The sequence below is a fragment of the Meriones unguiculatus genome, chromosome 1, assembly GCF_030254825.1.
Source record: "Meriones unguiculatus strain TT.TT164.6M chromosome 1, Bangor_MerUng_6.1, whole genome shotgun sequence".
NCBI lineage: Eukaryota > Metazoa > Chordata > Mammalia > Rodentia > Muridae > Meriones > Meriones unguiculatus.
This window is the reverse complement of record NC_083349.1, coordinates 124,192,088-124,208,761: the sequence shown is the minus strand read 5'-3', so window position 1 is coordinate 124,208,761 and position 16,674 is coordinate 124,192,088. Positions and strand designations below refer to the sequence as shown.

General features: G+C 44.8%; 1 protein-coding gene across 8 annotated transcripts in view; it reads right to left on the bottom strand.

The window, feature by feature from the left end:
* Positions 1-505: 505 nt before the first annotated feature.
* Positions 506-16,674, bottom strand: part of Mboat2 (membrane bound O-acyltransferase domain containing 2) — a 121,969-nt gene continuing 105,800 nt past the window's right edge. For all 8 annotated transcript variants that reach the window (XM_021661657.2, XM_021661666.2, XM_060366288.1 and 5 more), the window contains 5 exons: positions 13,300-13,403; positions 10,523-10,587; positions 9,596-9,728; positions 7,331-7,482; positions 506-5,887 (listed from right to left, as the gene is read on the bottom strand). In XM_021661657.2, the coding sequence (XP_021517332.1) occupies positions 5,662-5,887; positions 7,331-7,482; positions 9,596-9,728; positions 10,523-10,587; positions 13,300-13,403 (680 nt within the window). In that variant the 3' untranslated portion in view covers positions 506-5,661. The remainder of the gene's footprint in view (positions 5,888-7,330; positions 7,483-9,595; positions 9,729-10,522; positions 10,588-13,299; positions 13,404-16,674) is intronic.

Below are 16,674 nucleotides of genomic sequence, written 5' to 3'. Positions count from 1 at the left end.
TGGGGAGCAAAGTTTAGATAGGAGATTCTAAGAACAATGACTGCAACCAGACATGGTGGTGGTGGTGGGGCGCACAAAAACATCTGCATTTGAATCTTTACACAGGGCACACTAACATTATGCCTACGGTGGTGGGAAAGAGCCAGGCACAGGGCTGTGAAGTCAGCTCTTCCTTTCAAGCTAGGAAGGCTGCTGTCTTCTTTTCTGCTAAGTCTCTTATAGGCTACAGGTCCACGTACCAACGTCAGTGGTTTTAGGTAATTCCCAAAGTCACGTGGCACTGTTGTTAACATTTACGGACCAGTGAGATGGCTCAGTGAGGGAAAGGTGCCATACATGTACCATGGCACACGTGCCCCCACCCAGCCCATAATACAAACTAGAATGAAATAATGTTTAATTGAAGAATCAATGATAAAAAGAGTATTTGTTCACTGGATTGGGCACTGGGCTCATCCACCCATCGATCAGATTTAAGCTCTGAAATAAGCAAACAAATACATAAGTTCTTTTAAACTACTGTTTAATCGGTTTTAAAGACACACAAAGAAGAAGAAGAAAATAAAAACATGTAAGTTGAAAACACCTTAAAAAGCCAGCCATAAGCCCCCATAAGCAGCTCTGAGGGCACGGAGTCGAAGTGGCTATGAATCATCACGTCACAGCTTAGCTGACACAGTGATGGTTACAATTCACCATACAATGAGAACCGATTTGTGGATCCATTGAAAAGTAACACTTCTTTAAAAAAATATTTTGGAATAATAAGAACAAAACCAAAAAAAGCACAGGTCACCCCACATGATATCCTTCACCTGGGAAGGCAAAGGGAAACACTGTAAGTGCTAGCTGGGGCAGCTGAGGCTCCTCTTGGGTCAGGCCACCAGCGTCCAGCTGAAAGGTGAAGGCAGGTCTCAAGCCAGCCACCTTCATCTTAGCATGATGGGGCTTTCACATCCCAGGAGTCCACGTCCTGTTCATTCCTATTTCCTCGTGTGACTCTCCTTCTGGTGCGGAGGTGCCTTCACGTACATAGGTGACAGAAGACAGACAAGGTTGTATTTTCAGTCAACACAGGAGTCCTTGTAGTGTGTGGTTAAGTCAGCAGCAAATGGACTTCACGGACACAGGCGTATACAGAACAAAGACATTTCAAGTGGGAACAGAGACAGGTTTTAAAGGTCTGTCAAATACTCTACATGTGTCCTTCCCCATGAAAGGACAGAGAAAATTATTATCAAATCAATCTCTCACAGAGGTTAACCCAAAGTAGAGCCTGTGCTGGGAGCAGCGACTGAGAGACTGCAGGAGGCAACCAGCCACTCTTCCATTCCAGACATAATCCCCAGAAGATGCTTAGTCATTTCCTTCCCTGCTCTGTAACTGTTGGCTTATATTCTATTCCTTGGCTGGTTACAGTAGCAAAACGTAAGAAAACACAGCTGGGGGTGGCTATGTGTCATGGGATCAGTTCCAGAGAGTGGTTGTACAGGATCTTTGAAGTGTTATTTACAGAACAGACAGGCTGTCCCTGGCTTTATAAAAATGGCATTAAGAGTTACCACCAGTCTTAAAGGCAAGACAATTTAGCTGGCATAGAAATGTGTCATTAGGTTCTGTTTGATAAAATTTTCCCAACCAATGGCCTATGGAGCTTCTTGTCAGTTCTTCACTGGAGTTTGCATTGTGTTAAAAACCTATTAAAATAAATTATCATCTGAAAACATACAAAACATTATTAAGCAGCCTACGAATTAAAATGTAATTGGCTGCATCCTCTGTACAACAAGAGCCTCAAAAAGCAGCTTAATCGTTGATTATAAGAGCATTCCTACAAAATATCAACGTGGAAAATTTCATTTTAAATGTTCTTCCCATAAGGAGAATCACTATAAAGAGATCTGACTACAAGGTGTTACAGAAAGTCACTGTAGAGAGCTGCTACATTCTAACCCACCAGACAGGAAAATTCGGAGTGGATGCGAATCTCTTCCTCTCTGATACAAACTCACTTTTCCAAGGGCAGTGGGAAGCAGACAGCTAGCATCAAGGGCAAGTGGAAGATGGATCAGCCATTCCCCTGATGCCGCTGGTGGAGTGTACCTGGTTATCTGTGGTCCTCGGGGCAGGTTAAGGCTACAGTCACAGTGTAAGCTAGAATTCTGCACCCAGGTTAGTCTGGATGTGTTAAATTTCAGCCAGGGTAGACTATTGATGCCTGATTAAAACCTTTCAAACTACTGGTTTATAACTGTGTTTGAGTGAATGCAGCAGAAGCAATTATTCTAAACAAGTCTACTCTCTCAAGAATGTCTAGGTCAGTTACAGTGCAGAATTCTCGGAGTAAATGAGCGGACACATAGGAACAACTGGGAAGGAAACAGTGAGTACAATTTTCCAGATTTGCTCATGAGTACACAAGGCGAACATTGATGAGGTATGGGTTTTAAGTAGGAAAACCATTTGTCCTAAGTCTTCAAAAGTAAAACCCTCATGCTTATCCTGATGGCAATTTAAAAGTGTTTTCTGTAATTTAAGATAAAGAGTAGCTAAATTCTCTGAATGAAATAATTGCTGTGGAGTTACACGGTGGTAAACCCTGTCCAGTAAAATCAGCAATTCACGGGGAGTATTTAATGGCATAAATCTTCTCCAATTTTACCCTGCAGAAACAGAAGCCAGAGAGAGCAAAGGGGGAAGTAGCATGTTGCTACCCATTCTGAGTTAATGAATTTAAAGGTAGTCCTGGTACTAGGCAGCCAACCATTTTATAAAAACGTCAGCACCTCAAGCCCCACTGATAAAAGCAGCCAACAGCAAACCTGCCCTTCCCTTTGTCCTTCACCCTACAGGATGGAGGGGGGAGTGGAGCAGCAGGGTGCTTCCTCAGCCCAGAGCCAGAAGGACCAGCCAGGCCGGTCAGCACTTACAGGAAGTCACCATCACTTTCTAGAAACCTCCACTGTAACTGTTTTCCTCTAAAGTGGCATGTGTGCAGATGCCCTGTGGAGGTGTCAGCCACGTTGGGGACACAGCAATCGGGCACCTCTGAAGCCCAGAGCAACTTCTCACCACCTCTAAATACTCTGGAAACTTCCCCAGTCCGAGCTCCAATTAAAGTCCATATTAAAAAAAGAAAAAAAAAAAAAAAAGAAAAAGAAAAGAAGAAAACGGTGAGCCGAGACACATCAAATTAACAATTATAGGTTCATGAAAATGAGATTGAGGGAAGAATATTTTGTTCTATTTTCCCTGAGTAGTATACGCTTGAACAGAAGTATAAATATGACCATCTCCAGAGTGATTACAGGACACAGAAGAAATGTAAAAAACAAAACATAAACATACAGCAAAACCTGCTCTGCCAGTTAAACACAGTAAGCACAAAGTATGGCTGCCTTCACAATTAACAGTAGTGCAAACATGAGTTCTAAATCCTTCTAAGTCAAAGCAAAATAATCTTCACAGCAGCTCAACTAGGTATTTCATAGAACATCCTTTTTGAGAAAAACTGAGAATCTAACTTCTTTTAGATGGCATTTGGATTATGTCTCCAAATTAGAAGATAGCCATCTACCTAAAAAATGATCTTACAAATGTAACTAGTAGCTGTAGAAATACGGAAAAAAAAAAAAAAAAAAGTCAAGTTGGATAAGCTGTGTATTGCTGGGAACCAGAACATTTGTCAACTGTCTTCCTTGAGAGGAAACAGGCAAGAGTGACTCAGAGTATAGACCAAGAAATAAAACGTGTGCACGTAACAGAAATAAATGGGGGTCATTCGGCTGGAGAGACCAAGCAAGCCGTCAGCAGTTTCCACTGGCTTTTACTTATAAAATAACGCCTAGGGCTTTCTTGACCATTAGTGACTGGATTCTCCACCAAGCCCATGAAATCTCAGAGACATTTAGGGACAGACACTCTCCATAAAACACTTTTTTCTTTCTTCTCGAATTCCACAGCCTGATGGCGAAACTAAGAAAAGGTATTTACTGACCATTTCCTGCGGGAGGGGCAAGGAGAGGACTCTCCTCATCAGAGGCAAAGACTTAGCCTTCAGAAAAGCAAACACGCCATGTGCCTCTGAAGTCCTAGAATGCCGTGCTGGTGTTCTTCTTCCGCTGACACCTTAAAGTTTACACCACCGTTGCTGGTTCCTCCTTAACTTTACTTACAAATGTATTCCCGACAAAAAACAAGAACCAACTCATTGTAGACTGACAATCTGCATTTTGTTTGAAATATTAAGGCAAAACCAGAACTAATTTCACAAAGGAGACTGGTCAAATAACAGTGAGGGCCCAAAGGCCCAGCCTTTGGGTCTCACAAGGCAGAAGCTACAGGCCCAGGCTCAGTTCCACAGCCTCAACCCACCCCTCACTTATGGCTGCTGTAGCACACTGCTGTGGGATTTAAGACATATCCAGTCACTCAGGGCAGCAGTGACCCCTGACAGGAAAACACACACTTGTTTTGAGAGAATTTAACATCCATTTTAACAAGAGTTTAACTGAAGAAGAAGAGTGCATGCATGAAGAGTGTAAAAACTAATTTATTAGTTTAAAAAAAATGTCATTTAGACTCATCAACGAAGTTTTCTTTTCCCTAAATCTCTCCCAGATAGCAATGAAAATGAGAGGGACAGGAAATTGATGAACCATATAATAACCTTAATTACTAGAGATTTCATTCAAAATCTTCGAATCCCTCTACCACGGTTACTCTTATAACCCCTGTAATTCTATGCAATTTATGCTCAAGAAATTTCTTCAGAAAGTCTATAGCATTACCAACTTATCAAACTTTGTGTCCCCCACAGTCACATTAATCTTAGACACTGGAGGGGGAAGTCCTCTGCCTCTGGGCCACACATTCTTCATTCTGGCCTGCTTACCTCATCTTCCCTCTAATTATTTTATTTTTTTTAAGAAAATAAGCCTAAAATATCACATTGCCAACCTTTCATTATGTTTAAGAAAGTCCTCCTGGAAGGGCCCCCAACTGATACCAGGTAATTAAGCTCCCAGCAAAACAAGCTACCTGTAATTTAGTCCTGAATGTTTACACTGTGTGCACAGCCCTCGGAGAGACCTGAAGAAACCTTTCAAATACTGAGATGTTTATTGCATTTTGAAAGTACCCACACTCTTAAATACCTGTTTCTAAGCTTCTCCTCAATCCCCCTCTGCAGCACACCATGTCAAATATTGAAACTGTCTCCCCACACTATTTATTACACTTGAAAATCCCATCCAGGAACAACATTTTAGGAAACAGAAGGTTTAAGGCAAGACATTCATTTGGAAAAAGTTAATCTTTCAACCATCCCGATTGACATGATTATTTTTCCACCTCTTCAGTGCCTTGGGATACGCAATGTACATTCAGCAACAGGGCACACGTATGACCTTGAGGGCGTATGCTGAGGTCAGAGTGCCCTGTTGAAACATGGAAAGATTTTTGTGTAAGGCGTGACCCACAGAACATGGCATGGGAGGGGTTATTTCATTCCATTTCCAATCTGGTGTACAGGAAACCCCCGGCTGAAACTGTCCCATTCCCACCCAGTTAGTCTCTTTTCCTTAAACAGGAGGCTCTGGAAAGGCGTCAAGACTGGTTTCTGCTCAGAGATGGGGAAACAGCCATCACCTGGGTTCCCAGTCACTGCGTTAGTGAGGAGTGTCTAGAGTCAGTGTCTTGGTTCTGATTGCAAACATTATTTGTCATGGAAAAACTGTTCTGTCCCAGAGAGTTTTCTTTTTCGTCAAACTTTTTGGCCCGTGAGAGCTGAACATTTTCCTGTGTGTTCTTTCTTCTTTGAGATTTTTTCACAGGCAGTAACAGCAACACTAAGATACTGCAGATGTGAAGGCAATAATACCAGGAGCTAAAAGAAAAGGGAAGATGGTTTATCAACCACCCTTGCCAATACCCAGGGCCCTGAGGATGGGGTTATTCACTGTATTATTCTTCTATTTTCTCTACACTGGAGACTGGGGTATGGGTCACTGGAACACACACACACACACACACACACACACACACACACACACACACACCTGCCCCTAAAGCTCAGAATATATAGGCCTACGTATACCCCAGTGTTTTATAAGGATCATGAGGCTACACAGGACACAAAGGGAAAGGTACTTATTAACAGAGGTGGCACTCTGAACTTAGCAACAAAATTACATGTGGGGTCACCAGAGAGCACCAGACATGAAGGAAAGAGTGGAGTCACTGCTTGGCCTCCTCAGAAACCCACAGTCACTCACTCAGTTAAGCAAGACTGAAAAGACACGAAGAGAAGATAATCAGCACTGTTCAATCCAGGCCGTTCTGAGAGGTCACCAGGGACTCAGCTCCTAAATGAACGCTGAGATTGATGGGACCTGAACTGCTGCCGCAGTTGAAAGTTGAAGTGACTGAAGAAAAATTGGATAGACAATCCAACAGCCAGCCCACCCACATTTTAAAACAATTAACTGTTAAAATGGTCACTTTAACCAATTATTTGTTTTTCCTATGCGAACATCAAGCTTGATTCTAATGTTGGAATCTAATTCTTTGACCACATACTAAGTTTCCAAATCCCACAGAAATGAAGACTTGAAGAGAATCAAGCTTCTTATCTCACAGACATCACTAACACGGGAAAAGCAAATACTGACTGAGCAGGGAGACGAGATGAAAGACAGAAACTTGAAGACAGCGACTTCTGAAACACAGAGGATCCCAGCTGTCAGTCAAGCGTAAAAGAATGTGAAGGAGACAAGTAAGTGCAAATACTTTCCTTTTCTACAAGTCAATGAGTAATTGGCAAAGCATGCCCCACTTTCCTTTTCTAGGAAAAGGACAGTCAGGCTGCATACAGCTAAGTCTTCCTGAGATGGGGTGGGTTCCCATGCTGGGACCACTGAGGGAGCCCCACTTCCACTTTTGTGATGAACAGGATGAGTGGAGATCCATGACGGGACTTGGGACTGCTTGCTTTAGGATCAAGAAGTAATTGCTAGGGGGCTGGAGAGATGGCTCAGTGGTTAAGAGCACTGTCTGCTCTACCTAGAAGTCTTGAGTTCAATTCCCAGCAACTACATGGCGGCTCACAAACATCTATACTGGGACCTGATGTCCTCCTCTGGTATGCAGGTGTCCATGAAATCAGAGCATTCATAAAAAACTTTTTTAAAAAAAGAAGTAACTGATAATACATTTAATGGCAGAAAGAAGGCCAGGACATTATTATCTTTCTATTTCTATTCTATTCAATTAGAAGGAACTTCCTTTGAGAACACAGCTAATCCTCCCGGCAGCTCGAGAGTAAACTTACCTGTAGAACGTGAACGATGGTTTTATAGAAAGAAGCACGAACGGCACCACCGTGTAACTTATTGTCAGCTGTGTAACCGCCCACGTGATGATATCATAAAAGAACTTAAGTTGAGGGGGTTCAATGAAATAATGCCTAAAGTTATTTCTCACCTGAAAAGAAATGAAGACACGGAAAGTTGCTACATCTTTAGATTAAAATTATTTATGTAAAATACACTGGCAACAGCAACTGCTTCCAGCCTGTAGAGTGACACCCTCACCCTGCTGCCTGAGTTTGAACTGCATCTGCCACCGGAGCAGGCAGCTTCCCACAACAGCAATACACGTATGTGGGGGGCCAGTAAATGGTGGGCTGGGCGGAGGGCTCGGGGGTTCTCTCCAGCCTTTCTGTGGCTTTCAAGTTGTTTAAATTAGAGACTGTGTTTGCCTTCACTGGGTCGCCAAGGTCTCCTCTCACTAGGGAGTGAGGCAGCTGTATTCCATCAGCCTCCGAGTGTGTGGAAGACCAGAGGATCTGATCAGACAGCATACGCGGAGACACAGACCGCACACACCATTTACCGATGGAAGCTGAGAAGGTGCTCTTAAAAAGGTTTGTTTGTTTGTTGTATGGTTAGAGACTTGTGCATCCTAGGCAAGTGTACTCAACTACGTCCCCAGCTTTTCACAAAACATTTCAAAATAGCCAAATGTTGCAGTTTTGAAATGCACAAACTTAAAGATTTTCTCTTTTTTCTACCACATGCCTTATTTTTCGTCCTTCTTTTACATGTCTTAACATTTCCAAGGTGAAGCATGGCTTTGGTTACAAATGCTATGTGGGTTCCTCAGAACTGTGTTAGTGAATGGTTACAATTCTCAATGGCTAGAACCAATTGCTGGCACCTAGGGCCTCTTGCCTAGCTCTCTCTAATCCATTCTAATCCCAACAAAAACCTTTCCTCCAGCACGGCTGTGCACCATTCCACCCCACCCCAGGGCTGGTGCTGGCGCTCAGCGCCAGAGTACTTACCTAGCACTGCAAGGCCCTAGGTACGGTCTTCAGTGCTCCAAGAAAACAAAACAGAAGTCCTACCTTCCCCGACTCCCTGATGCAACAGACAGAACAGGACCATGCTTTTGGGCTGAAGCTCACGACTCCTTCACACTGCCTGCCTCCTTTCTTCCATTTACCTGTCTAGAACTATCTGCTAATCCTACATACGGGAATTCTCCGCTTTAACTCTATCTACCCAGCGTTTCCCATAATACACCATGGCTTTTGACTTATGGCTTTTAATGTTCTGCCCGTTCCTAAGATACATTCTTTTCCCCATTACACTCCTGTTGGTATTGAAATACGTTCAATCTTTCAAAACACATAGCCAAAGTCTGTCCTAACGAGCTCAAACGCAACCAGGAGGACTCTCCTAAACTCTCATGACACCTGCTAGCCATAAGCCATGGAATGTATCTGTGCCCCGTGATGCATGTGCAGGTGCACACACAGAACACACATACCCATGCTTACGCCCCTGGCCAGGCTATCAACTATCTGACGGTACAGTCCTGTGCTACGATTTCTTGCTATTCCCCTCATATACTCCCAAGGTAAGCAAAATGAATACCTGCTAGCTTGTTAAGTGAAGCTTTTTTTTTTTTTTTTTAATCCATAAGGCACTATAATAAGCTTGTTAAAACACACTTTTGAACACATTATTTTCCTCTAGTTGACTTTCAAGTACTTACAGCAACTTATCCTCCTTTCCCCTCCCACATTATGAAGCCATCTCCATTGTTTCCCCGGACTGTTTCGGGTTCCCATCAGCAAATAGTCTACAGAATGGTACCACATCCATGGTGTCTCCCTCTGGGGGAACAGCCCATCCCCTCAGAACCTCGGCAGTGAACAGTTAGGATTCTCAGTGGCTAGAACCGCTCCAGGAATGGTCAAACTCTACTCTGAACCGAGCAGACTCAAGGGTTACATCCCGCAGGAGACAAATGTTTTAGGACAGTCCTACCCATTCTGACCATCCTCTCTCTCATTCAGAAAATGCTGTCAAGACACAGGACATGCTTCAAGCACTTCTCATATGCCAGGCACATGGCTTCTCCTGGTACACAGTTAGTGTGGAGGCTGGCCTGGGGTGAACACGCACTTCCAAGCACAGTCACACACCTAACTTCTATAATAACTTCTATAACTTCTAAAATCAGCAGATGGTGCTGATCACAGAGAGAGTCACTCGCTGAATTATAAGACAAAAGTGTTGATACTTACAGCCCGGGCTGCCAATGTCATTAACACTCCTGTTAGAAATGTCAGATAGTATCCTGGGTAGACCCCATGCCAAATGGCAGAGAGAAAGAATGTCTGGATTGTTGGGCTGAAGGTTGCTCGCTCATAACACACCCTAAAAAACCATAGAAAACACGGGAAGCCAAGAGGAGTGAGCGGGTCTGAGTCCACAGAGCCCCTCTCCGAGCTGACAGGGTTAGGGGAGACAGGAAAGCAAACAGCATTTCTCCTGGCCACTAGCTCAGTCATTAAGTGTCAAGACTTGCAGCAGAAGCCTGGCTCCTGGCTTATTACTGCTGTACAGAATCACGGAAATGATCACTTCCGGTTTGGGAGAGTCTATAAAACTTAGTTCTCCTAGAGTAGAGGGTAGGCTTCAAGCCGACAAAGACAGAACAACTGGGAGGGCTGGCCGAGACACAATGACGACAGCATGTGTGGTAGGGCTCACTGGCAGTCACTGTGCTCTTGGGACTTCCATTCCCAGCCCTTTGCCTCAGGTGCTACCCTGCCTGAGGCACCCATCGTGTGTGTGTGTGCACACGTGTGTATGCCATTCCACCAACCGCAAGTCCAGGGGCTGGCTGGTTTGTTGCAGGTTGGTTTTTAATAGTAAGTCTCCAATGCATGACAGCAGGAGCTACAGAGGACCCCGGCTAGCCCGTGTGTCAGCAGGGCCTGAGCCAGGCTGAGGTGGACCAGCACAGGGATACCTGTGGCTCAGTTCCAAGAAGTTCTGATTTGATAACTGGTGCCTCGCTTTGCTGGGTGCTAATGGCATACTCTAGGTAAAACCAAGACCATGTCACTCAACACACTGACAAGGAATGGAGAGCGTGAGGTTAGCAAGCTCAGCCTCAAATCCTTAATGCCAAAGCACGCCCACGGGTGACTATTGAAGAAACATACCTTTTGAGCCAAAGAGCTGTCTGTATATTCCAATTATCGAGAAACATCTTAAAACTTGTTGACATCTGAAAAACAAAGGGACCATTTTCTTTGGCCAACAAAATAATGAAGCTTTAAGACACATAATGCTTTTAGTGTGTTACGAACTTAAAACTAAAATTACTTGGTAATGATGGCAGGGGCACTGGTTCCTTCCTCAACACTGTTCTGGTAACACAGTAACATCATTCGTGAAAGTTTCTACATCTCCGGGAACACTGGAGGGGGGTGGGGCCACTGCCATCTTCTCCCAGGTGACACAGACAGAGGTGTCCTCACTCTGCACTTACCCTGGGCGGCACAGCCACTTCACCCTCTTCTCAGCGCTCCACCTCCTTCTAGGTGACAGAAGACCACAGCCCCCCTAGCACTGCTTCTTAGCCCCCCACTCCCACCCCCCTGGCTTCACACTGCCTCCAGAGAGCAATGGGCCGAAAACGTCCCACAGTATGGCTGCTTGCTGGGGACGCCTCTGGTGGGTCAAGCTAACCTTGCTAAATCTAGCATTTGGTGGGTGTTTATGTCTACCTTTGGGCTGCAAACTGTCTGTTGTCATCCAGGTGTCTTCTCTCCTCTCCTTCAATTACGGTGATGATGTGAGCAAACCAAGGGCCCCACACATGCTAAGCACATGGTCAAGCACTGTGGGCCGCTGTCTCTAGCTCCCTTCTAGCATTTTAGATTTCACAGTCTATTTATCTTATCAAGATCTTTAATGTCCTCTAGTTTTCCTTCCTACTCATCTGCCCATCAAAACCCTCTGTCTGATGGTATCTACCATCCCCACTAATAGCATCTGAATCATGGCTGTGACATTTCAGACCTCTCACATACATATGTGTGGTTCTCAGCCGTAACTGGCCCTCAATCTACCCAATGGTAACTGTCCCCATCTTGAGAGCAGCTATTACAATGTAACAGTTGGGGGGAGGGGAATAAATAAAAAAGAAGTAAACATCAGCAGTTTCCTGTGGGTCAACCAAACACTTCGGAGTTCTCCCAAATCTCTGAGAGGAGGTGACCCAGCCCCCATCTACAGATACCGTCCCACCCTCCCACCTCTAGACAGAGCTCACCATACTCTAAATCCTCATCCTTTGACTCCATGCTCCTTGGCACACCTGCCTTCCTCCATCTCAGGAGTGCCATTCTCTAGGCCTACCGTGGCCACCTCTCCTTCCCATGTATCTCCTTCCCCCATGCTAGAGTCTCCCTCCTCTCTGTCATACCCTCCATCTTCAAACTCCTTTCTAGTCAGTGATTCTAGTCTTTCCACGTGTATGTGTCTATGGATATATACATATGTGTACAAGGATACCCACAGGGGCCTGAGGGGAGTTTCATATCCCCTGAAGTTACAGGTAGTTGTGAGCTGCCTGGCCCTGGCGCTGGGAACTAAACCCAGCTACCCTACAAGACCAGTGAGTGCCTTTAGCGGCTGAGCCATCTCTCCAGCCCCTTAATCTTTCCATTAAAAAAAAAAAATTAAACAAAAGTGTCCTGAAGTCCCTCTCTGGTATAGGCCTCCACTGCTACAGCCTTTCAGGTCTGTGTCACCTACTCTTTATGCTCCCCCTCCCTGGAAAACTGTTAATTAAATCATAACCAGTGGGGGCACTCCTGAACCCTCATCTCAGTTGACATCTGGGGGCATTTGGCAATGGTCACTATGTCCTTCAGGGAACCAATGCTTCCCTTTTCTCACTCCAATTATTCCCAAGAAGGCGGTGCCTCATGTCCTCAGGAGGACGAATCTCTCCTTCCAAAGATGTGGTTCTCAAGGTATGAAAAAAAAATCCTACCCTTTTTATGTATAAGCATAAACACATATGGCAAACTAAGTCTCTCCAAGAGGGCTGGAAAAGTCCTCAGAGGGGCACTACAGAGTCAAAAGTTGTAAATACCAATACATTCACCACCTTACTTCAGCAACTATCCATTCCCCACCCCTTTGCCTGTGATAATTTATCTTTATTTTATGTAAACACCTCCCTCCGTCGCCTACACTAAGATGGAGTACAGATTTACAAACATTGTATGCCTGCACCTTCCAGGTCAGAATCTACTTTCCAGCACTTTCTGAAGCTTCCTGAGGACCACAGGTCACCAGCCTCACTCACTGCATCCTTGGAGGCTGGAGTGGTTCTCCACCAGTAAATATGGGGTGAAAGTCAGGGTGTTATTTCATGGTCCCCCTCCCTAACATTTGGCTTTTACTTTCCACCCCCTCTCCTCTATGAGCCCTGAAGGGGGTGATATGAGTATCCTGTTTAATGCCCAGCACCCAGCTTGCTCTTAGCACCTTGTTCAGCCATGAATCCAGCTCAGCTTTAATTCTTTGTATAAAAATAAGCATCAACCTATATGTGTGAGAAGCGTCCCCATGCATGTGAGTACTTGGTTCCAGGTTAGTGGTGTTTGGGAGGTTTGGGAGGTGTGTCTTGTTGCAGGAAGTGTGTCACTGGAGGTGGGTTAAACACTTTAGAGACTCACACCATTTCTGGTTCACTCTCTGCTTTGTGCTCTCAGTGACTTTGTCCCACACTATGTCCTCACTCCATCATTATGGACCCAACCTCTATAAATCCTCTATTCTATTAAACACAAACAAACCAAAACAGTCTGGGTACTACCGTGGTCATCACCCATTAACAGTGCTCTCAGGACAGCAAACCACAACCCATGAAAGCAAACAGTGGCATCTGAATTGGTAACTAACATCTTAATCATTTACTAACCTCTATTTGCTGAATTCTCAAATTAGAAATTAAGTCCCAACGAGCCACTCCACTCCTGTCGTAGCCTCTGAATCCAAAGCCGGCAGCATTGTTAATGGCATCAGCTGTCACAAAGGAACGTGTCAAGAAACATTATCACAAGGCAGGCGGGTGGCGCAAGCCTGTTATCCCAGCACTCGGGGAGGCAAAGGCAGGCAGAGCTCTGTGAGTTCGAGGCCAGCCTGGTCTACAGAGCGAGTTCCAGGACAGCCAGGGTTACACAGAGAAACCCTGTCTTGAAAAAAACAAAACAAAACAACAAAAAAAAAAACAAACAGAAAAAGAAATGTTGTTAATGTGTACATACACACATATGGTTTGTTGTTTTTTTTTTTTTTTTTAAGATTGATTTTACTTTTATGTGTCTGGGGGTTTGCATACACACATGCTATATATACCATGTACATGTCTGGTGCCCTCGGAGGCCAGAACAGGGTGTTAGATTCCCCTGGAACTAGTTACACGTTTGATGTGTTAGAACCACCATGTTGATGCTGGGAACTGAACCGGGGTCCTCTGCAAGAGCGACAAATGCTCTTAACTGCTGAGCCATCTCTCCAGCCCTTCAATCCACTCTACTCCCCAGGAGTATAGACAATGTCTGACTCTTAGGCAGTAAAAGGAGACTTTTTAATGATTTAGTAGTATGAGAGTCTGACCTGTTGGCCTTGAGCCTTCCAGGCAAGTCTTTTTCTACTGAACTATAATCCACAGTTCATGGCTGATTCTAATCTTTAAATGTGTATGTATGTGCATTTCTCTGTGTGTGTCTGCTATGTGTGTGTGTGGGGGGGGGTGGCCATGAAGGCCACAATAGGGTAATGGATCCCCTAGAGCTAGAGTTACAGGTGGTTATAAGCAAACACAAGTCCCCTGGAAGAGCGGCAAGTGTTCTTAAGCAGTGAGCCATGTCTCCAGTCCTGGCTAATTCTAACTTCTAAGAGAGGTTAGAAGCATTACCTACAGAGCGAAAATAATGACCCGATTAAGGACAGCTGGTTAGCTATCAAGACACAAGACATGAGGCACGTGAAGACAGGTAGAATGGAAAAGCTTTAGGTATAATGTTCGAATACAGTGGAGAATGCTCAGCCATCTGGAAGGAATCGTTGGGGAATGTTGTGCCGGAACTCAGCATGTTCATTTTGGCCTTTATTACAGACAAGAACATGTAAGTGGGGTCCGATGCCTTCATTTCTTTCCTTCTTGGCTGACTAGGACTCACTCTGTCTGCACAACTTGCTTTTCAACCCTTTTACCCTGATGTTCCAGCAGCATCTTTGCTTACAGACCCAGTCAAGATAGGAAGTTTCAAGTGTCTCTTCCTTTCCTTTCTTCCCTTCTTCCATTCCTCCCTTCAGTTTGTTTTTTTAAGACAGGGTTTCTCTGTATAGCCCTGGCTGTCCTCAAACTCAGAAATCCATCAGCCACTGCCTCTCAAGAGCTAGGCTTAAAGGTGTGTGTCACCACACCCGGCTGGGCTTAAAGGTGTGTGCCACCGTGCCCAGCTGGGCTTAAAGGTGTGTGCCACCGTGCCCGGCTGGAAAGTGTTTCTAATTCACACTGTTTGCTTCATGACCAAACTAGCTGAAACCCATCAAAAATGCAGCAAGACACCACACCTTCAGAGAGAAGGATCCTACCCTTAAATGGTTTGCTCCTTATTACTATTTGGGGGGCAAAGTAAGGAAGTGTCAGGCTGAAGAACGGCCAGATACATATGAGCCTCCATCAGTGGTAAGCCCATCAGTACAGTCATGTACCGGCTCAGCAGGACTAGCGACAAAATCTGCTGCAAACATCGGAAGAGCCCCCCTCCCACCACACAAGTCTGCCAGTGGCCTCCAGTCAAATCCAAACGGGAGCACAAGCCCCGTGTCCCTGCAGCTGGTGGCTTAACAGCTCCAACGGCTCAGGCTTATCTAAATAAATACTTTATTTATTTCTTTATACGTGTGTTTATGTATGTATGTACCTATGTATTTGTTTATATCTCACATGTGTATGTGTAGGTGCACAGGCACACACACACACATACACACACACACACACACACACACACACACACACACACACCACCATGCCTGCATGGAGGTCAGAGGACAGCTTCCTGGAGTTCCTGGAGTTGGTCCTTTCCTTCCACCATGTGGGTCCCTGGGATTGAACACAGGTTATCAGGCAGCTAACAAATGCCTTTACCCAATGAGCTATCTCACCAATATCAACACCAACTATTAAACAAACAAACAACTGAAAATACAAAGTTGGCTTGGAATATCAGTGCCTGTTTAAAGCCAGCATTTAAACAGGTATACAAGGATCTTAAGAAATACCATTTAATACCAGCACTCGGGAGGCAGAGGCAGGTAGTTCTCTGTGAGTTCAAGGCCAGCCTGGTCTACAGTGAGTTCCAGGACAGCCAAGGCCTCACAGAGAAAGCCTGTCTCAAACAAAATAAAACAAAACAATAACAACAACCCCCCCAAAAGCCCAAAAACCAAAACAAAATAAAAAAGAAATCTCATTTAGTATTAATGTTTAAATTTGACTAAAATTAAAAGATAGTATCAAGGTAATATTAGTTTAAATGCACACAAGGCCAGGCATGATAGTACAAGCATTTCATGACTAGTATCCCAAAAACTGAGGAGGAACCTGGAGATTAAGGTCAGCTTGGGATGCACAGAAGGACCCTGTCCCAAAACAAATTCTTACAATGTAAGAGATAATTAAATTATCTTTTGATTATCATTAAATTACCAGGCTAAAACCACTTTAACTATCGCATTTCTGTATGAAAGGCTGAAAATATGGACTCTGGTTCCAAACCACATTTCACTGTAATAAAATAAAGGCAGCAGTGAAATGCCAGGTGCCAACTGCTCAGCCTTTCTGTGATGCACTCTTTGTAGTGTTCAAGTGTCCGCTGGGGGTCACAGGTCTTCAGAACAGAGAGGCTTTGATGCAGTGAGTAGGGGCAAAAGACATAGGAAGGAGGCTCCGAGTCACGTCAGCCCCCCTCCGTGAGGTGTCAGGAGCCTGGGGGTTTGCTGCTACATCCAAGAAGATTCGTGTGGTGATAACGTGTGTGGTGCTGAATCCCTTGCAGATGGAGTTGACGATGGGCCACGGCTATCCCCATCAGCCCACCTGAAGCCTCCCCAGGCCGTGCGGCAGTGTAGGGGATGGCTTGTGAAAGGCTTGTCTCTCCCTCCCAGGACTATCCTTCCTGTTTACTCCCCCTACATCAGCCATAGGCCAGGCACGTTCATACCTCTTCAGCCTTAAAGACACAACTAAACACTCTTTTCTCTAAAACTTTTCTCCATCTGGCGG